The sequence below is a fragment of the Epinephelus fuscoguttatus genome, linkage group LG7 (assembly GCF_011397635.1).
Source record: "Epinephelus fuscoguttatus linkage group LG7, E.fuscoguttatus.final_Chr_v1".
NCBI lineage: Eukaryota > Metazoa > Chordata > Actinopteri > Perciformes > Serranidae > Epinephelus > Epinephelus fuscoguttatus.
The window spans coordinates 4,490,771-4,513,450 of record NC_064758.1 but is presented as its reverse complement, the minus strand read 5'-3'; the positions used below and the strand labels follow the sequence as shown (position 1 = coordinate 4,513,450).

The window sequence follows — 22,680 nt, the reverse complement described above, 5'->3', positions numbered from 1 at the left end:
TGTTCCTTAGATACATGTTTAAACACCAACTACTGTTTATGGATTCATTCAATTAATTTGTACACGCAAATAATCAATTATTTAAAGTACAAACTGTGCATCACTTGTTTGAGAGCACAAAATAGTAGCTTACACAAATTTGTTCTTTTCCCCTCCATAGCTCCTGCTTGACTCTGTAACTAACACAACATAGCATCTTAGTTAGTCCCTATGTGATATCATAAACCTCTGACTATACATTTCTATTCTACCCTGGAAAATAATCCTTTTGATGTTGTTTTTCATTTTTTTGTACATTGGTTAAGCAATGGGACAATCTTCCAAAAACATGGTGTTATTCCTAAACATTCGGAATCAGATGATTAATTTTCTTAAATGTTGCCTAGTGAAGTTTTCATTGTTGACACCCACACACCCACACATACATACATAATCATTCAAACATGGCACTACAGTGCCACTAGTGCTCAGAAATACCACAGGGTACCTTTCTTTCTTTTTTTTTTTTTTTTAAATTTACCTACAGAGCATCTTTGCTCCTGAAAATCTTCAGACTATTTTACCAGCCTCTCAAACACACAATTAGATCAGGGTTCTGAGTGGATAGCAGCACTGTGAAGACATTCAGATGGATCAGTGAGAGAAAGAGAGCTGCAAAGTGAGCCTACCTCAACCCTTTTGCCAATATATGTCTTTTTCTTTTATAACACATCATGACCATTAAAGGTTTAAAAGGAGAAGCACAACAATGAACTGATGATAGAAATGAGAGTAAACAGTACTCCTCAGGATGGTGACTTATCACAAAGCAAAGCAAAAACAAGATTTATATATTAAAAATGAAATGAGAGGCTACAACAGAGATTGATGTCAACACTTCCATTCCTGTACTGACAATGCTCAGGAGGTAAACCCAGTTCTTATTTTCTTTGATGAAACACAACTTGTAGAATCACAATCTATCATGCCACATGCTCCTGTCTACAGAAACATGTCACAGTTAAATGACAGAGAAACAAACAAGGAATTATCATTTTATGCAGCTTCATAAAAAAACTTTAAAAATCTGCCTGACAGTTTCATTCAAACTGATGCCGTGATTTGTGTTTTAGAGTGCACATTGAGGAAGTGGATATCAGGGTTAGACATAAATCAGGACACTACTGGCTATATATATTTAGTGATCTGTAAATGATGGAGCTTCCACAGAAACTGCATTTAAGCAGTCCCTAAAACCTGCTAGAAACCTATTACACATTTATTACTTCTAATATTGTTACATAAAGCTTCTGAGTATAAATTCTTAAATTAAAAAAATGTAATGTCACTTCTTGCTCCACTGTACTGGTTTACCCATGTGGTGTTTAAAGAGCTACCAATATTCTTAGTTTTAGTGGACAGCTTGAGCGGCACATGGTCTATTCTGTTGAAGGATTTTCCACCTTAAAAAATACATAGACATGACCGAAAATATGTGTATGTTCAACTGCTGCTTAAACTCTCACCCTAAACACACAAGTTGTGGCAGAGCTCCGGAGCGATGTGGAGGCCATGGCATGATGAAGTAGTGCATGTAGCTCTGGTGTGGAGAAACTATTTGCAGCGGTCTATACGTTTGGCTCATTTTTGTACTGTAACTACTGTGAATGTGAGTTGCCTAAAGCAGCCACCTTCCATAAAGGGGCAAGACACAAACCTTTCAGAGTTGCCTTTAAAGAGGGAAGAGGTCTGCACTCTCAAACAAATCCAATCAGAAACAGACCTGTGGAAGACACACTCTAACATGATGTGTTTTAACACATTAGATTAACAAAACAAAAATAGAGAATTGGCCCTAACAATGCAAACACGTCGTATATCCTGCGCATTTCACACTCTCCATTGGCCTCATAATGATACATGCAGATCGGAGACCTGCAGCGATACAACAGGACCCTATCGGACCTGATAGAACTCAAAATTATTTTGACACAGCCTCATGTCCAGAGATGGCTCTTTGATACTAGACACAGAATGGATCTGTGAAGAGCTCTACTTTAGGGGATGACTGACTGATATCTAAGTGATACTATTTCCAGGGGAGAATTGCTTTAAAGGTCCAGTGTGTAGGATTTAGGGGGATATATTGACAGAAATAGAACATAACATAATAAGTATGTTTATTTTAATGTATAATCACCTGAAGATAAGGATTGTTGTGTTCTCCTTATCTCGGTATGAGCCATTTATGTCTACATATGGATCAGGTCTTCATTTATGGAGATCACTATTTTGCACCACGTTTCTACAGTAGCCAAGATCAGACAAACCCAACACCGACTCCGCATAGGGCCGTCTGAGTTTTCGCGTCAGCTGCCATAGTAAGAAGCTCAACTGCATGAGCAGCGCTGGAGTTACACTGGTTGGTAACATGAAACTGCTTTAGGGGCCATACACAGGCCATGTCTTTAATCGCCTGGAAAACAAGAGGTTGGGCATTGGTTGCTGCTCTTGTTTTGTGTCTTGTGCCAGCTTTCAAGAGTGTGGCAGCAGGCTGCATCTAAGGTTGCTAGGCAACCTTAACAAGCACTGTATCATAACTATTTACCTGAAATTGAGAGTGCAGAGCTGATCTTCTTCCAGGTGCGGTTTGTGTCCAGGCCTACTGTCTGTGGGACAGATGTAAAGCTCTGGCAGCCCTGCACTAAAATGATCAACTTCTCCTTGTTTTTTACAGACTGATTCTCGGATGAAGAGCTGTCAGCTGTGATCCAAAAGGTGAACTCTGTTTATCTCTGGGCGCAACTGTTGCACCCTGAAAAACAGGCGTTAGGGAAAGGGTGTGCGCTGCAATGGTGTCACTCTGGCATTTGAGCGCACCCGCTGTGGGTCTTCATTAAAAACAATGAATTTGAGGGCGCAAAAACATGGTATGTGTATGGCACCTTACTCAGTGTTTTTACCAGTTTAATCACCTGGTCTGTTTGTTGTGGTGATGAATGGATCGTTGTGGATAATTTGGCTTTCTATAAAAACCTTCTGAACAATGAACACTGAAGGAATTCTAGCCAGGAGAAGTTTTAGCTGGTTGCAATCTGTAATTCACTGCTAGACACCACCAAATCCCCCTATTCTTACACAGTTTACCTTCAAGCATTTCTCAAAAGTAGGAACATTTAGGAACAGTGGATTTTTTTACTGAACTAGGGACAGTGGTGGCAACTTCTTAAAAATATTCATATCCTATCATTAAAGAAAAAAAAATAAACATGATGGATTCCCTCCAAACATTGCATTAATCTTCAGAGAATTGTCATTTAACTCTCTGCTGATATATGACATCAAAGAGCCCAGTGCAGTATCTTTAAACAGCAGGTCATCAGTGAAAACTCTTAGCATGGTCTAAGCATGCAAACATAAACAGATGGGGTGGGTGTTATTGGAATACATGTGGTACAGTGGAGGTTGTCCGGTCTTTAACTGGATTTGGAAGTTGGTAGAAAAACAGCAGCCCAGCTGCGTGCCGCCATCCCAGTTGTCACAGTCTCTGTCTGTGAGCTACAGGCTCTCAGCCAGCTGCAGGGTTTCCCTCTGGAGGGCAGCCACAATGGCAGATGCCACACACCCACCAGGTCTGACGAGCCTTAGTGCTTAAAGTCTGCTGAGTCCAGCATCCAGGTCCAGGGACTAGTTGACACGGATGCCTGAGATGAAGGGCAGCCCAGTGGGAACCTTCTTCTTGTACTCCACATAGTCCTCGGCAAAGAAATGGATGAGGGAGAGCTCCTCCTCCTCGATTCGCTCCCGGAAGAACCGCCAGCTGGCTATCGTATAGCCCAGTATACACACAGGGTTACACAGCATGACCTGCAACAGGCAACAGTCTCATCAGTAAACAAAACTGAACATGTGGGAAATGTCTCTTTACAACCAAGTAACAGCTAACCACTACTAATATAATTTCAACTGTCAGTTATTAAAGCTCCGAGCACCAGTGTTGGAATATACAGTTTTTGCTTAGGATTTTTCTTCTAAGATTTCTAACACATTTTAACATAAACTGGTTCTGTGGCCCAAATCATCCAAAATGCAGCTGTGAAATTTGAGAGATGGGTGGCAGAGGAGGAAATCTTGATAACGACAATAATGACCCATGTCAGTCATATGAAGGAATTTTAATATCAGCGGATTATCAAATGCAACCAGGGTGCTACAGTTTGTGGTTGGCACAGATATTTTTAGAATCTGAGTATGATATTGCACTCAATTTATTGTTCCGATAGTCTCTCCAAATGACACTATATTTTGTACACCTGTAGGAACAGACAGGCAGCACTGGAACACGTTTCCCATTACTTCACAACTAGTCCATACCCACTGGTAGCTTTGTCACATTCTACCTATGCCAGTCCTCAATGCCTATGTGCAGTTTCACATAGATTGACCACGTCAGTGAGTAGAAAAACATGGGACAGACAGAATGACTGACTGACAGAATGACACGCTATGTGATGAGCCACGCCCTCCGCAATATTCATTGCCTTATAGAAGCTCAGTCCAAAAGTTTTCCAACTTTTGCCAAGAGGGAACTTTAGATATTGGTCCCTAGATTATGTTCATGGGTCGTAACACTTTAATTAACAGGTGTGGGCGGGTGCCGCTTTAGCAGACATAATGACGGATAATGGGTCAGCTCTGGTATTAAGCTTTAGGGGTATGGGCAGGTGTGGGTTTTCAAAAATGGACCAGTGCAGGACTCTGCTCACTAGTTTCCGCCCAGGGCTTTGACCCGCAAGTTGAATAGCATTATATGTGTGACAGAAGAAGAGAAGAAAAGAAAAACTAAAGCATACAGGACATACAAAATGTATGGAGCTGTAAAGTTGTCCACCATGGTACCAGTTTGCTGCTAGCTAATGTAGCTAACTTGTTTGTCGATTGTTTGGTCTGTGACGTAATAGGTCAACTGGAAAGGTCCAATACTAAAAAGCTGAAAGGGGGCATATCACCACCTATCATAGCGGAGTCGGACATACTTCATTCAATAAATTGAATCCTCTCCCATTCCAAATGAATGGCCTAGTTGAGCTATAACCATAGCTCAACTTAACTGTAACCCGAGTGTAACAGAGTATTGGTGAATTCTTGTTGTGTTGATGTTGATATTTAACCAGTACCTCAACAAAAGATCAAATTTAAATATACTCAAAGCTCAGAATGATGTGTCTTGCAGTCTACAGTAATAAAGGTATTACTTGGATTGGATTGGGTAAACCCAAATAAATAGTGACAGCAAATAATGGATAAACATGATAGTAAACTTGCTATACAAAATAACACCACACCTGCAGTTAACAGATAAAAAAGAAAGGGAACTGTTCAACAGCGAATTGTTGCTAAAATCTAGCAATTACTTCATTATTTGGTTGTCTTGGCGGATTGATGAATATCATTCTGATGACAGTGTCTGAAAAATCCAGGTATCAATCTGAGTTGCAGCATTACAAGAGAGATGTGATTTTAATATGGTACTGGTGTACTGTTTAAGAATGAGCTGAGCATGAGGCTGAGCAGTGCTGTGGCAGCTCACCTGTGTTCCTGTGCTCCAGTAGAACCAGCCCACATAAGAGGGGTGTCTGAAGTAAGAGTAGACCCCGGTGGTGACCAGCACATGGCTCTGGGCCTTCTCATTCTGGACAATGTGGTTGAAGTTAGAGCCAGCTGTCAACATGGCTGCCTTCCGCAGGCCCTCACCACACAACACCATTAGCAGACCCACGACGCTCACCCAGTTCAGCTGCTTCAGCTCTGAGAGAGAAGACAGGAGGATGAAATACTGGTGGACACACGAAAATCTCAGTATGATGAATGTCATGTAGAGTCTGAGATGGACCTCTGCTTCTTTCCAAGCTCAGTCCGAATTAAGAATTTTTCAGACTCAACCTTGAGAATTAAAGGGAAATTTCGGTTTATTTCAACCTGTCTCTTATCATCCTAAATTTGTTTCAAGTGACTAGTGACATAGAAATAATAGTTAGCATGTTAGCCGTTAGCCTAGATACAGCCGGGGCGCATAGTAGCGTCAGACCTGTTAAAACGTAAGTGAACAGGCATACCTTCAAGTGCAGAGTTAGTGCACTAAACAAGCTTTTTTTCCCACAAAGACCGCCTCATATCGTTAGGATAAATGTCAGAGAACATATAGAAAACGACATGTAAACGTGTTGTCTTACCTCACCGGTGTGCTGCCATGTTTGTTTATCATCTAGCTCTGCTTTCCAAAGCGCGGCCGAAATATATCTCGCGAGCTCTAGATAAAGCCCAGCTGGATACTACTCCAGGTGGAGGTGTCTCGTCCTTGGTCACATCCAGACCTTGAAAATAAGGCTGCAACAGCACAGCATTCACAGGTACATCAGCAATCTCCAGAGCTATGCAGCCTTGCAGCAGCTGTCTGCCTGTCCGTCTGTCTGTCTGTCTCTTCATGTTTTAACAGGTCTGACGCTACTATGCGCCCCGGCTGTGTCTAGGCTAACGGCTAACATGCTAACTATTATGTCTATGTCACTAGTCCCTTGAAACAAATTTAGGATGATAGGAGACGGGTTGAAATAAACCGAAATTTCCCTTTAAGTGTTAAATTCAGTCTAACCTAAAGCAAACTCATTTCACTTTCAAAAACTGACTGAAGGTTGAAACATTAAGAACAAACCAGTAACACGTTTCAATTTAAGATTTGATCTTCTGTACTTAATGTTTCTACTCAACCTGCAATTTTCCAATTCCCTGTCTCTGTATATCCCTCTCTACCTACAGAGCTGAGGCTGAGCAGTTGGACACATCACCTGCTTTTTGTAAGAGGGTCAAACTGCAGACTTCATGTCTGAGGACCCCAGGTCTGTCGCCAGATCAACCAGGACTGAAATCTGTAAAAATGTAAAAGGGTAACTTCGGTATTTTTCAGCCTGGACCCCATTTTCTCATGTTTTTGTGTGTAAGTGACTAATAGCAACAACAGTTTTTAAAATTGAACTCCAATGAACTCAGCTAAGCGTGCCAGGCGACCCAACTACAAAAGCCAGTGGACTAAAGACATCCTTTGTGTCAAATAGTAGAGCAGTAGGCCCAAGGTAGTCCTGTGTGTGTGTGTGTGTGCTGGGCCATTACCACACACATTTTTACAGTTAGGAGTACATGTGCTCCTAGTGAAAAAGGTTAGCGTAGAGCCCTGGTTAACAGAAAAGACTGGTGTGGGGTCTCTTCATTTTCACTGCAAGTAGTTATAATTACATGTTAATCACTTATTGATGCTGTTTTTGAAGTATGAATAAGTCAATAAGTAATTTATTCCATTGAAATATCATTGATGTATTATAGAAAAGTGATTTATCTTTTTATAAATGACAAAAGGCACATCTGCCTCATTTTTGCTTTGGTATCCTGATACTACTCAGAACTGTGATACTTTCACTGGTATCGTACCGTGGGTCCCAATTTTGGTTCTGTGACAACACTAACTGGAATACTGACAGGCAAACCTTTCTACTGCTACCAGTAAAATACACACAATGGTGCTGAGTGGACTGACAATGAGACTGAAGACACACCAACCTGGAACGGTCAGTTTCTCCACAGTGAACTCCACCCATGATGAGACCGCAGCCAGGGTGTACTCCACACTGTGGTTGAGCAGGAATGAGTCTAGTGACAGGCTGCGAGGGTTGATGATGGCCGTCACCAGGTACTCAGAGTAATGGAAGAATGACAGCGAGCACATGTACCTGCAGAGAGGCACTATTACTACACATGTTCAACTGCAGTAGGCCTGGACTACAAAATACACATCCGCTCTCAAAATATGGTGCATACACTGGTTCACTGTGTAACTCTGTAGAGCTTAACTAACCAAGGAATTATCATTACTGTGGTCTTCAGTCTAACTTAATACACTGTGATTCTATGGTGTGAAACAATACAAAATGAAAAAAAGTCAGGGAATACTATTGGGTGGGTACTATTAATAAACACATGGATACAAGGTTTAACTAAACCAAATCATGACATTTCTACAGTTTCATGTTACTTAATATACTGACCATACTAAATGACTGATGTCTGCAAATATGTACATACCAGCCGAAATGTGTCCAAGTGGTTTCAGAGCAGCTTATAATTAAACCACAGCCAAAAGTAACTCCCAGAAAGCAGGCTCTCACAGCAACCTAGAACAAGTTAGGACACTCAGGTTATCCCGGGTCAAACAGCTAGCTAGACCTAAACAAACCCCTTCTCTCTAGACAGCTTTAAGGGACAGTTCAGATTTTTTGAAGAGGGTTTGTTTGGGGTACTTGTCCATATTCAGTGTACTACATATGCTAGATTTCAGTCAGCACGCTCACAGTTTGGGGAAGCAGGCAGGAGTCCAAGCTAAATGATGAACTGCTGTGGAGGGGTCAGCAACAAAACCTATTTTAGCCACTTAAAAAAGTGCCTAAAAAACACTATCAGTTTAAGTGTATGCTATAATTACAGTATTTTCACAACTTTAACTTTTTTCGTCAGACAGCCCTTGATGGCTTCAATTCCCCATCTATTTATGCTCTCATCAAAGCCACAAGGCTCCATCGACAAAAACAGATTGTGCTTTTCAAAGTCAAGGAAGGATCCTTAAATGGGTGAATTTCAAGGAGGCTACATCTTAAAGTCCTTCCTACAGATAATTTTCAGTGGTGTGCATATGTATCTTCAGTGGGCACAAAATACCCACAATTCTCTGCGCACGATTTGCTGGAATTCAAGGTGGGGCCTCTTTAATAGGCTCGTTCGAGATGAACTGCGCCTCGCCTGGAAAGTAGACGAGATCAGACGGCTGCAGCAGGAGGCAGTGACAAAAAGCCACAGTGAAGTCGGACAGTTTCCAGCAGCCTTCAGTCCGTACAGGAAGTCACAGACACCCTTTCATCCTGTCTGGAATGATGTTAATTAATTAAAAAAGTGATCAGACCCATATGTCAATGTCAATGTCAAGTTTATTTATATAGCACATTTAAAAGCCTAAGGCCAACCAAAGTGCTTTACAAGATGAAATCATCAGCACCAATAAACAACACAAGCAGAAACAGTACAAAGCAGAGAGGTAGAAGAAACCACAGAGCTGACCTGCTTGTCCAATTTAAACGCCCCATCAATAATCACACCTAGGTTTCTGGCCTGGGAACCTATATAGGGTGCTAGTGGGCCAAGGGAGCTGGCAAGAACCTGGACAAGGTCAGGACGACCAAACAGGACAATCTCCGTTTTGTTTTCATTTAATTTTAAGAAATTTAGGTCCATCCATGTTTTAATGTCCCCCATGCAATTAAACACAGCATGGAGGGATTCCTTGGAGGGGACCTTTAATGGCAAGTACACCAGCACATCATCAGCAAAACAATGAAAAGGAATACCATGCTTCCTAAATATCGACCCCAGGGATAGCATATATAGGGAGAACAGTAGAGGGCCTAGAACTGACCCCTAGGGGACCCCGCAGGTCAGAGGGGCCACTGAGGAGGAAAACTGCCCCAACTGCACACAGAAGGATCTATCAGCAAGATAAGATTTAGACCACTCCAGAGCGGAGCCTTTAATGCCCACACAGTGCTCGAGACGTGACAGGAGAATAGCGTGATCCACTGTATCGAACACCGCTGTGAGATCTAATAAAATTAAAAAGGCACAGTTACCAGAATCAAGGTTTAAAAGAAGATCATTAAAAACTTTTAAAAGAGCTGTTTAAGTACTGTGAAGAGGCTTACAACCAGACTGAAGCAATTCACCAATGTTGGCCTGATGTAAAAATTCTTGGAGTTGGTTAAAAACAACTTTCTCTAAAACCTTGGAAATAAACGGAAGTTTAGAGATTGGCCTGAAATTAGAAAGAACCAAAGGATCCAGATTTTTCTTTTTTAAAAGAGGCTGCACCGTGGCATGTTTGAAGGAGGATGGAACGCATCCAGAGCTGAGACACAGATTTATAACAAACAAGATAAAAGACCCAACTGAGCTGAAAACCTTTTTAAACAAACGGGATGGAATGCTGTCAGATGGGCAGTTAGCAGGACGAAGATGTTCGACTATTTCAGTGAGTGCAGAAAGTGAGACAGGCTTAAACTGGTGAAAAGCAGCTGAGCTTGCTGTAGGAATTGAGGGGTCCTGGGCAGGCTGAGGGAGTTGGGGTCTAAGAGCCGAAATCTCATTGACAAAATTGCAAAAAGTCCTCACACAGAGAAGAAGACGGTTCAACAGAGACCTCATCACAAGGGTTCACAAGTGAATCAAATACATTAAAAAGAACCTGAGGTTTGTGAGCGTTGTTGGAGACAAGTGAGGAAAAATATTCAGCTTTAGCAGCTTTAACAGCCTGCTGATAATTAAGAAGGCAAACACGTAGGAGATCCCGAGAAATCTGGAGATTATCCTTTTTCCACTTTCTCTCCGCTTGTTTACATGCGCGTCTGAGCGCACAAGTGGACTCATTTAGCCAAGGCTCAGCCTGTGGCTTAACGCGCATTAAAGTCAGTGGTGCAATGGAGTCTTAGATCTCAGTACAGAGAGAATCAAACAACTTCATACAAACATCCACACTGAGGGCGCCAAAGTCATCCAGAGAATATATCAGTTTGTTTTCAGTCTCTAGTTGTTTTAATTACACTGAACAAAAACGCAACACTTTTGTTTTTGCTCTCATTTTTCATGAGCTGAACTCACAGATCTAAAACACTTTCTATACACACAAAAGACCATTTCCCTCAAATACTGTTCACAAATCTGTCTAAATCTGTGTTAGTGAGCACTTCTCCTTTGCCGAGATAATCCATCCCACCTCACAGGTGTGGCATATCAAGATGCTGATTAGACAGCATGATTATTGCACAGGTGTGCCTTAGGCTGGCCACAATAAAAGGCCACTCTAAAATGTTCAGTTTTATCACACAGCACAATGCCACAAATGTCACAAGTTTTGAGGGAGCGTGCAATTGGCATGCTGTCTGCACGAATGTCCACCAGAGCTGTTGCCGGTGAATTGAATGTTCATTTCTCTACCGTAAGCTGTCTCCAAAGGCATTTCAGACAATTTGGCAGTACATCCAACCGGCCTCACAACCGCAGACCACGTGTAACCACACCAGCCCAGGACCTCCACATCCAGCATGTTCACCTCCAAGATCGTCTGAGAGCAGCCACCCGGACAGCTGCTGCAACAATCGGTTTGCATAACCAAAGAATTTCTGCACAAACTGTCAGAAACCGTCTCAGGGAAGCTCATCTGCATGCTCGTCGTCCTCATCGGGGGCCCCAACCTGACTGCATTTCGTCCTCGTAACTAGGGATAGACCGATATGGATTTTTTAGGGCCGATGCCGATACCGATTTTTTTCCATCACCCGTAGCCGATGACCGATTATGGACTGCCAATTTTCTTGAGCCGATATTTGGGGCCGATACTGCTTTTGCTCCTTCAATTTACATCAAAAAAATGACACAATGATAACAAATATTACAGGTCTCAAGTTTAAAATAAGAAACATTTATTGAACAGTAAAAAATACTAAAACAAGATGGAAAGTTGAGGTAGAACAGGTAGAATATTATTATTATTATTATTATTATTATACATTCAAATAAAAAAAAGAGTTCAGTGCTCTTAAATCTTCCAGTGATGTCTTTATAAAATAAACAAATATTTAAGCTGAAGCATAAATAAAACAACAACTACTGTACACAGTAGGATTCGCTGCATGTGCGCTGCAGGGTCTTCCGGCAACACAGAGCTGCCCGTGGATGCCTGTCTGTAAATCATGCCAGGGAAAAATAAATCCGCGAACCCACGCGCGTATCGGCCGATGCCGATACAAGTAAAAAAACTCAAATATCAGCCCGATATATCAGCCAGCCGATGTATCGGTCTATCCTTAGTCGTAACCGACTTGAATGGGCAAATGCTCACATTTGATGGCATCTGGCACGTTGGAGAGGTGTTCTCTTCACGGACGAATCCCAGTTTTCACTGTTCAGGGCAGATGGCAGACAGCGTGTGTGGCGTCGTGTGGGTGAGCGGTTTGCTGATGTCAATGTTGTGGATCGAGTGGCCCATGGTGGCAGTGGGGTTATGGTATGGGCAGGCGTATGTTATGGACAACGAACACAGGTGCATTTTATTGATGGCATTTTGAATGCACAGAGATACCGTGACGAGATCCTGAGGCCCATTGTTGTGCCATTCATCCACGACCATCACCTCATGTTGCAGCATGATAATGCACGGCCCCATGTTGCAAGGATCTGTACATAATTCCTGGAAGCTGAAAACATCCCAGTTCTTGCATGGTCAGCATACTCACTGGATATGTCACCCATTGAGCATGTTTGGGATGCTCTGGATCGGCGTATATGACAACGTGTTCCAGTTCCTGCCAATATCCAGCAACTTCGCACAGCCATTGAAGAGGAGTGGACCAACATTCCATAGGCCACAATCAACAACCTGATCAACTCTATGCGAAGGAGATGTAAAGGCATGTAAGGCAAATGGTGGTCACACCAGATACTGACTGGTTTTTCTTTATTATAATCTATCATATCTAATATCAGACGAATGTTATTTACAATGTTCCTTCCTGGCATAAACCCAGATTGTTCGTCATCAATAATATCCGCTAATCCTATTTTAACCTTTTAGCAAAGATGAGACTGAAAAGCTTTGCATCATTATTCAATAGACTAATCGGTCTCCAGTTTTCAATGCTTAGTTTATCTTTTTTGGTTTTGGAATTAGTTTTATTAAACCCTGTCTCAGAGTATCGGGCAGTTCCTCTTTTTGATTTGAACGATTTTATTGAACATGTTAAAAGAAACAAAAAGTCAAATAAAATAAAGCATACGACATAAAACAAAACCAAACAAGCAAAACAGAATCAAATAATAAACAACTTAAATGATATTGGTCATGTTCAAAAGGGGTAAGGGCTTTTCTAGAGCCTCTTCAAACAGACCAGCTAAAAATGGAGCAACTGATTGTTTAAAGCATTTATAAAATTCCCCTATTACCCCATCATTCCCCCGGAGCTTTGTTATCTTTAAGGGCATCAATACATTTTTGCACCTCTGGTATAGTTATTTTCTGGTCACAAATAAATTGGAAATCTTCATCTATTCTTCTAATATCTGGTTGTATGGTTTGAAGGAATAATGCCATTTTATCTTTGTTCAAGGGGTCAGCAAGATAGAGCTTCTCATAAAAAGCTCACTACATATTGTGAGATTAGTTTTCCATCTTCACGTACAGAATCATTAATTATAAGTTTGCTCAGGGAAGATAATTCATGATTTCTTTTTTCTAAATTGAAGAAATATTTGGTGCATTTTCCCTCCTGTTCTAGCCATTTCCTTCTGGATCTGATGAAGGCCCCTCTAGCCTTTTCTTCATAGATTTTATCCAATTCAGTTTGCAGATAAGCCAATTCTTTCACTTCATCGCTGGTTGGGTCAGTTTTCTCTGATAATGGTATGATTTGGGTGACAAGTTGTAGTTCTTTATCTTTATTGTAGCTGCTTATCCTTCTGCTTAATCGTATGGCTAACTTTCTTATTTCATATTTCATAATTCCCAGTATAGTCCAAATTTCTTTAGCATGTTTGCTTGTCTCCAGCATTTATCAATGATTTTTTGGCTTTCCTTTACAAATTCTTTATTTTGCAACAGAGTTTTGTTTAATTTCCAATAGTCTTTATTCACCTTCTGTCTATCAGCTCCAAGATGGAATTGGATTGCTATAGCCTTGTGATCTGTCAGCACTGTGGGTTCTATCTTGATTACGTCTACCTTATTTTCTAATTCTGCTGAAATTAACCAAAAATCTATGCAGGATTGGAGGGATCTATTCTTATTGCTCCAAGTGTATACTTTTTCCTGTGGGTATCTTTGTCTCCATATATCAATCAAGTTCATTCTGTGGCAAATATTTTCCAATTCAGTTATCTGTTTGGTTTTGGGAGGCCATCTGTCCAAGCCTTCATCAAACACTGTGTTGAAATCTCCTCCCCATAAGATTTCGGCTGTAGGGAAACAATGTCAGCCATTGATTTACCTTATTTTCTATTGTTGAGAAAAGGATGTTATTGAGAAGTTTACTATTGGAAGCATATCGGAATAACAAGAGTGTTGTTGTTGTCTAAAGCTGAAGGAATATCAAGATCTGTGTATTTGTCTCTAGCACTAGAAATGCCTGCAGTAGTTTCTAAGAAACTTTATTTAACTTTATCTGGAAGAACAGATGCTATTACTTAAAAAAAGATGTCTTGTGTAACGCCAAGAAGGATGGTGGCTTGGATGTGTTAACTTTTGAAACATTAAATAGCTTTTTTAAGATTAACTTTTTAATTAACTTAAGCAGACAGAAGAACAACTTCTGGAACTCTTTTGCCACACATGTATTTAATTCAATAGGTGGAATACAGTTTTTGTTGAAACGTAACTACAAAGTTGAAAAGTTTCCTGTCAAACTTTCAAACTTTCACAAATAAGCTTTGCTGGCCTGGAAACTGATCTACAAGCATAACTTATCACCAACCAGTTACTTTATAAAACAAATCACTGTTTTATAAGGACTGGATGGAGCATGGAATATTATTAGTTAACCAACTTATTAATGACCAAGGATTTTTACATTCTTATGAAGAATTTTTGTTGAAATTTCAGTTTCCAGTTACGCCAAAGAAATATGCAGCAATTTTTGATACACTACCACAGGGTGTGCTGCAGCTTCTTAAAGGGACTGAAAGAAATACTGCTGTTGCAGAAAATCGTAATTGTGAGATTTTTGTTGGCGAGGTAGACATTACAAAAAAATCCTGCTCTAACACATATTTGAGAAGCTGCTTACAATCAACGATTCTGCCAAGAGGTCAAATTTACTGGACTGCACAGTTTGGAGAGGTTAACTGGCATAAAGCGTGGCTGGTTGGTGACAAATTCTGTCTTAATAACAAGGTGAAAGAAGTTCCGTTTAAAATTTTACATCAAATCTACCCTGCAAAGAAAACACCTGAAAGATTTAAACTGGACATTGAATACTTGTGTGATTTCTGTGATCTTAAAGATGAAACCATCTCTCACTTATTTTATCAATGTACTTATAGTAAAACTTTTTGGAAAGATGGAAGATGTTAGAGAGCTCATAGTGCCTTATTATCCCACCAGAACTCTACGCTCTGAGAACGCAGGGTTACTCGTGGTCCCTAAAGTCTCCAAAAGTAGATCAGGAGCCAGAGCCTTCAGCTATCAGGCTCCTCTCCTGTGGAATCATCTTCCTGTTACGGTCCGGGAGGCAGACACCGTCTTCACATTTAAGACTAGACTTAAGACTTTCCTCTTTGATAAAGCTTATAGTTAGGGCTGGCTCAGGCTTGCCCTGTACCAGCCCCTAGTTAGGCTGACTTAGGCCTAGTCTGCCGGGGGACCCCCCTATAATACACCGGGCACCTTCTCACCTCTCTCTCTCTCTCTCTCTTATTCTATTACTGCATCTTGCTAACTCGGCCATTCTGGATGTCACTAACTCGGCTTCTTCTCCGGAGCCTTTGTGCTCCACTGTCTCTCAGATTAACTCATATCGCAGCGGTGCCTGGACAGCGTGACGTGTGTGGTTGTGCTGCTGCCGTGGTCCTGCCAGATGCCTCCTGCTGCTGCCATCATTAGTCATTAGTCATACTTCTACTGTTATTATACACATATGACTATTGTCACACATGTATACTGCCAGATATTAATACATACTTTCAACATATTGTACCGCAGTAGCCAGAACTATAACTATAATATTATTACTTTCAATAATGTTGTTGTAAGCTACTGTCATTACCTGCATCTCTCTCTCTCTCTCTCTGTCTCATTGTGTCATGTGGATTACTGTTAATTTGTTATGTTGATCTGTTCTGTATGACATCTATTGCACATCTGTCCGTCCTGGAAGAGGGATCCCTTCTCAGTTGCTCTTCCTGAGGTTTCTACCGTTTTTTTTTCCCCTGTTAAGGGGGTTTTTTGGGGAGTTTTTCCTTATCCGCTGTGAGGGTCATAAGGACAGAGGGATGTCGTATGCTGTAAAGCCCTGTGAGGCAAATCGTGATTTGTGATATTGGGCTTTATAAATAAAATTGAATTGAATTGAATTAAGCATTTTGTAGAAGAGAAAACGGGAAGAATGATCAGTTTACAGGAAAAAAAAAGCATTTTTATTTATTTTGATGACCAAGACACAGATTTGTGTTTTTTTTCAGTTGATCTTGAGTTTGGGGAAATTTCACATCCATAAAAACAAATGGGCCAAATCTAAACCAAACATTGTACTCTTTCAACAAGAACTGCACCGCTATGCTGCCACAATCAAGGACATCAGAAATAAGAAAGCTGCTAAAACACACTATTATGGAGAAATTCTGTGGAACTGTGAAGTTCTTTTGCTTTTTTTTTTTTTTAACCTTTGTTTTGTTTGGATCTCTGCACCCCCTGTATGTTTGTAAGTATGTATGGATTTATGTCTGTATGTATGGTATTGTGTGTCGCACAACAATAACAATAATAATAATAATGATGATAATAATAATAAAAACACTAACCGGCATGCATTGTGTGCCGATCGCTAGTGACCGAATCTGCGCAGGCCTGGCTCACCTCGAACGAACCTACTGACACACACCTGGGCCCTCGCTAGCCTGTCTCATCAATGAGTGTTGGAATGCTAGAAAGGAGTCTTGCCTAGCTTCTGTAGGACCTGACTTGGAAGGACCTGACCAACAGAAGAAGCATCCTTGACTCTGAGAAGTACCAAGTAACTTTAGCTCGCTGAACACAATAGCTGCTGGTCTACTACTGCCTTGATCAGTTACTTAGTTTGGGATATTGTGTGACTTTGGTGAATCAGAACTTACCCATTTTAAACACCAAAGTCACACAAACAAAATAAATGATGGAGGCAAAGGTAGACCATCAGCTCCTGTGCTCAGCAATGTTAGATCACTGTTTTCTCAATGGAATCTGGCTTTCAAGGGAACACCATACTGGATTAATTTTCTTGTTGAAAATCACTGACAGTGACGTACAACAGTGAAAACACTCTCTATACACCGTACACTTGAACTAATATATTGTTGTTGTTTTTTAAGTGGGACGTTTTTTTCAGTGTCTAAAATTCATTTTGTTGCTGACCCCTCCACAGCAGCCCATTGCTTAGCTTCCATGTCAGACTCCAGCCTGCTTCTCCAAACTTGAGGTGTGCTAACCATCTGTGTCAATTTACTGTTTATGGATAAATGCCCCATACAGCCCCACTTCAGAACACCTCAACTATCCCTTTAACACCAGTTGATCGCATTGCGAATTCAGATTAACAGCAAATTTCACCGGGCTATATTGCAGACTCTCTATCCGGGGCTCTCGCCAAACTCATACTTAATATCTGTCTTTTTAATTATGTATTAGGCTACCCGGTGATAAAACCACACACTGAGCATTAATGTTATATGGAAGAAAATATTTTACCATCATCACCACACACTCTTAAATTCGGTTGTAAAGTGGCAAACCAACATAGAAATAAGGAAGAAGCCACTGCAGCTTTACCGGGCTTAGGTTTCTATCTTGAGCACATCAACGCCAGCTGTCTTGTTCCTTTTTTGCTAATAAGATTACCGTTAGTCTGGTTAACTACACAGGTAGCTAATGTTAGCTAGCTAGGCGATTAATATTGGCTGTGCAACATTAAAGTTTAAATGACGTTGTGACAGTCAACTGTGCCAACATTAGCTTGAGCTAATGAAATACTTTACCGCGAGACAGCACTGGAAGTTATGTGCACTTTACTCTTAATGAGATAAAATCAGAATCAAGTCAGGAAGATGGCTAACGTTAACGTTACCTAACGTCAATACTTACCTTGTATAGAGGTCCTCTGTATATGATTAGCAAGAGGCCGTTGATAACTGCAATGTGGATACAAATCACTATTTTCCCGGGAGTTTCCGTCAGATAATCAAAGACCCAGTCGAGATGTCCAAACCACGTTCTGATTAATGGAATTACAATCACGCTGAGTCCTAAAACAAATGCTTTTACACTTACTCTACCTTCCAGCACCAACTTACTGCCTGCCATGATGGAAGTACTGTGTGCTCAAGAAACGAACTATCGCGAGACCTCAATTGCAACCTCGTGATGTCCAGTACGGCTTTTTCACATTTTGGCCCAAAACGTTCGAGATGAACTGCGTCTCGCCTGGAAAGTAGACCAGAGCAGGCGGCCGCAGCGGGGGGCGGTGACAAAAAGCTGCGGTGAAGTCGGACAGTTTCCAGCAGCCTTCAGTCCGTACAGGAAGTCACAGACACACTTACATCCTGTCTGGAATGATGTCAATTAATTAAAAAAGTGATCAGACCCATATACCTTTTTTTTTTTTTTTTTTTTTTTTTTTAAATTGTGCCGCACCCAAACCTTATATATAAACACACACACACACACACACACACACACACACACACACACACACACATATATATATATATATATATATATATATATATATATATATATATATATATTTATATATACATATACATATATACATACACATAAATATAAATATATATACATATAGCTTAGTGAAGAGCACCAAGACTATGGGGTGCCGTTTGTAAAGTGTCTCACGCTGAAAATAACATCAACATTTTGCCACATTTAGCTTCAAACAATGTTTAAAAAAGTATTGTGATATTTTTAACGTCACCTTTTACCACATTTACAGCAATATTTGTTAACTTAGAAATATATTAAATAGTTAAATCTAAATATTAAATGTGGCACCTAAATGTTAAATGTTAAATCTAAATATTAAATCTAAATCTAAATGCTAAATCTAAATCTAAATGTTAAATCTAAATATTAAATCTAAATCTAAATATTAAATCTAAATCTAAATCTAAATGTTAAATCTAAATGCTAAATATAAATATAAATATAAATGTTAAATCTAAATATTAAATCTAAATATAAATCTAAATGTTAAATCTAAATGTTTTGGGTGAAACTAAATATTTAGCTAATATGCAAATTCACACTGCCGGTCACCGGAAGTACCAAAATAAAAGCTCGAGATGGTCAGACTGTGTTTATAGAATCAAATAACGAATTAAAACCAACTTATCGGGGGAAATGGACACTTGAACATACATTAGCGTGATAATAACTACCTAAAATAACAAGAAACGTGTTTGGAGAAATTTTATTTGATGTGTACTTTGAGTTGTTAGTGTCCCTTCGGAGGAATCACCTTGTTGTTTACAAATACTTCGGGTAGAAAACCAGCGGAGTTTAGCAACATATATATATGCACATCTCACGTTTTTCACGTCACTGTATCACCGTTTAGACTAATCTGGTGTTTATAAAGCATATAAACACTATGACTGAACAAACATTACTATCACGGTCTGAAATTAATAACATGATTATCGTAGATTAGCGGGGCTAACTGTTGCTGTTAGGTCTGTAATGACTCACTAACTCTAAACGGTCCGTGAAGAAAATATTTTTTCCAGCGGATGTCTTAGTTACAACATGAGTGAGCTAACTGGAGTAGTTTAATGTTGTATCCGACACGGGGAGACAATTAACACACGTTTCTTGTTATTTTAGGTAGTTATTATCACGCTAATGTATGTTCAAGTGTCCATTTCCCCCGATAAGTTGGTTTTAATTCGTTATTTGATTCTATAAACACAGTCTGACCATCTCGAGCTTTTATTTTGGTACTTCCGGTGACCGGCAGTGTGAATTTGCATATTAGCTAAATATTTAGTTTCACCCAAAACATTTAGATTTCAAATTTAACATTTAGATTTAGATTTAGATTTAATATTTAGATTTAACATTTATATTTAGCATTTAGATTTAACATTTAGATTTAATATTTAGATTTAGCATTTAGATTTAGATTTAATATTTATATTTAGCATTTAGATTTAACATTTAGATTTAGATTTAATATTTAGATTTAACATTTATATTTAGCATTTAGATTTAACATTTAGATTTAGATTTAATATTTAGATTTAGCATTTAGATTTAGATTTAACATTTATATTTAGCATTTAGATTTAACATTTAGATTTAGATTTAATATTTAGATTTAGATTTAGATTTAGATTTAGCATTTAGATTTAGATTTAATATTTAGATTTAACATTTAACATTTAGGTGCCACATTTAATATTTAGATTTAACTATTTAATATATTTCTAAGTTAACAAATATTGCTGTAAATGTGGTAAAAGGTGACGTTAAAAAAATCACAATACTTTTTTAAACATTGTTTGAAGCTAAATGTGGCAAAATGTTGATGTTATTTTCAGCGTGAGACACTTTACAAACGGCACCCCATACAAGACAACTGTCCCTTGCCTACAGTCAAGTATAGTGGTGGCAGCATCATGGTTTGGGGCTGCATGAGTGCTGCCGGCTCTGGGGAGCTCAGTTCATTTAGAGAAACATGAATTCCAAGCAGAGCATGATCACCCCTCTTCAGAAACTGAGCCTCAATGCAGTTTTCCAACATGATAATGACCCAAAACACACCTAGTAGATGACAACTGCCTTGCTGAGGGAGCTGAAGGTGAAGGTGATGGACTGGCCAAGTATGTATGCAGCCCTAAACTCACCTGTGCACCTGTGGACCATCCTCAAGCTGAAGGTGGGGTAGCGCAAGGTGTCTTCACATCCATCTGCTCCATGATGTCATCATGGAGGAGTGGGAGAGGATTTCTGAAGCAACCTGTGAGCTCTGGTGAATTCCATGCCCAAAAGGGTTAAGGCAGTGCTAGATAATAATGGCTGGCACACAAATATTGACACTTTAGGCACAATTTGGACATGTTCACTGTGGGGTGTACTCACTTATGTTGCCAGCTGTTTAGATGTTGATGGCTGTGTTTTGAGTAATTTTCAGAAGAAGGTAAATCTATACTACTATACAAGCTGTACACTGACTACTTTAAGTTATATCAAAATGTCATTTCTATAGTGTTGTCCCATGAAAAGATATAATGAAATATTTGCAAAAATGGGAGGGGTGTACTCACTTATGTGAGATACTGTATATATATATATATATATCTGTTCAAAGTTAAATGATGACTAATATTAATTTAAATTCGTGCCATTTGCTATATGTCCTCCAAAAGGCAAACCCATCTGTACCATGGTTTACGTTTTTATTTATATTATTCTTAAATAGTCAGTAGCTATCAAAAACAAAATTATACATTTTTTCTACATAAGCAGTAAAAATCTATAAATAAACTTTATAAACTATTCAATTAAATGATTAATACTGTCTTTAATATTTTTGTCAGATATGTAATGATGATAGTTGGGTAATATGTATGTTGATGTTGTCCAAGGTCAAGTCTCTTTGTTTCAAGACAATACATCCATGATAGTGTGCACTGGGGCCCACCGTAACTTCCTTAAGCCACTGACCTGATTCTTTGGGTTTGTATGGACTATTTTTAAAAAGTCTAAGTCTAAGACCACAAACATAAAGTAAAATTAGTTTTTTAAAAAAAAAACCATGGGTTTTGAATATTTTTTAAAACAGGCCTGCTCACTGCTGGCAGGCAAGGGTCCACCTACGGCATCCAGACAAAAGACCTTGGATTCCCCCTCCCTCCCCTGCTAAGTAGACACTGACAGACTGTTATTAGTGAAGAGGACCTCATGAATATGTTTTCCTCATTTGGTTCGAATATATTTATGTAATAAAATAAACTTTTAACTTTTCATGTGGTGTTGTCTTTACTGAGACCGGTTGTCAAATCAGAACCTGTCAGCACACTGAAATGCACTGCAGTGGGTGTGTTATAATTTCACTAACAAATTAAATGTGAAATTTTTTTTTATATGTATGCCACGAACCAATTAATTGAACCAACCAACAGCATCTAATCAAGTTGCAGGAGAGAACTGTGATAAACTAATGTTACATTACTGAGAGCCAGTTGGGGGAAAATATGAAACAAAACACAACTTTGTTCACATACAAAAACTACTAGATGATTAACAAAAAGGCAATTGCATTATGCAAAACCTGTAGGTTGGTAGTAGTAGTTTTTGTATGTGAACAAAGTTATGTTTTGTTTCATTTTCCCCCCCCCAACTGGCTCTCAGTAATGTAACAGTTTATCACAGTTCTCTCCTGCAACTTGATTAGATGCTGTTGGTTGGTTCAATTAATTGGTTCGTGGCATACTTCAAAATGGCATCATTTTTAATATTTGGTTTCATGGTTAGGAATTTTGATGATTTCACGAGAATATATCAGATTCAACGGAAAGGGTTATTTAGCCATATTTCTTCCCCATAGATCAAACATTGAAAAGCACCTAAAATATGGTGTCAGCCAGTTTGAGTGTCAAAGCAAATAGGAGACATAAGTTCTTGAATTTCAACAGCTATTTAACACTTAAAATTGAAATTAACACACCACTGAATTAATAGTTTACTTTGAAAACCATATACTAACTTATTTGTTCCAAATTCACCTATTCTAAATTGATAAATGAAATTTCTTCAATCGCCATTTCAAAATACAATTTTGAATGCATTTTTTAATG

The 22,680-nt window shown here is 39.3% G+C and overlaps 1 protein-coding gene across 1 annotated transcript; it reads right to left on the bottom strand.

Annotated features, from left to right (window-relative positions):
- Positions 1–794: 794 nt before the first annotated feature.
- icmt (isoprenylcysteine carboxyl methyltransferase) lies at positions 795–18,373 on the bottom strand. Its single transcript, XM_049581760.1, has 5 exons — positions 17,951–18,373; positions 8,113–8,201; positions 7,591–7,760; positions 5,570–5,787; positions 795–3,846 (listed from the first exon to the last, which is right to left on the bottom strand). The coding sequence occupies exons 1-5, from the start codon at positions 18,167–18,169 to the stop codon at positions 3,667–3,669; spliced, it is 876 nt and encodes a 291-aa protein (XP_049437717.1). The 5' UTR covers positions 18,170–18,373; the 3' UTR covers positions 795–3,666.
- Positions 18,374–22,680: the final 4,307 nt, after the last annotated feature.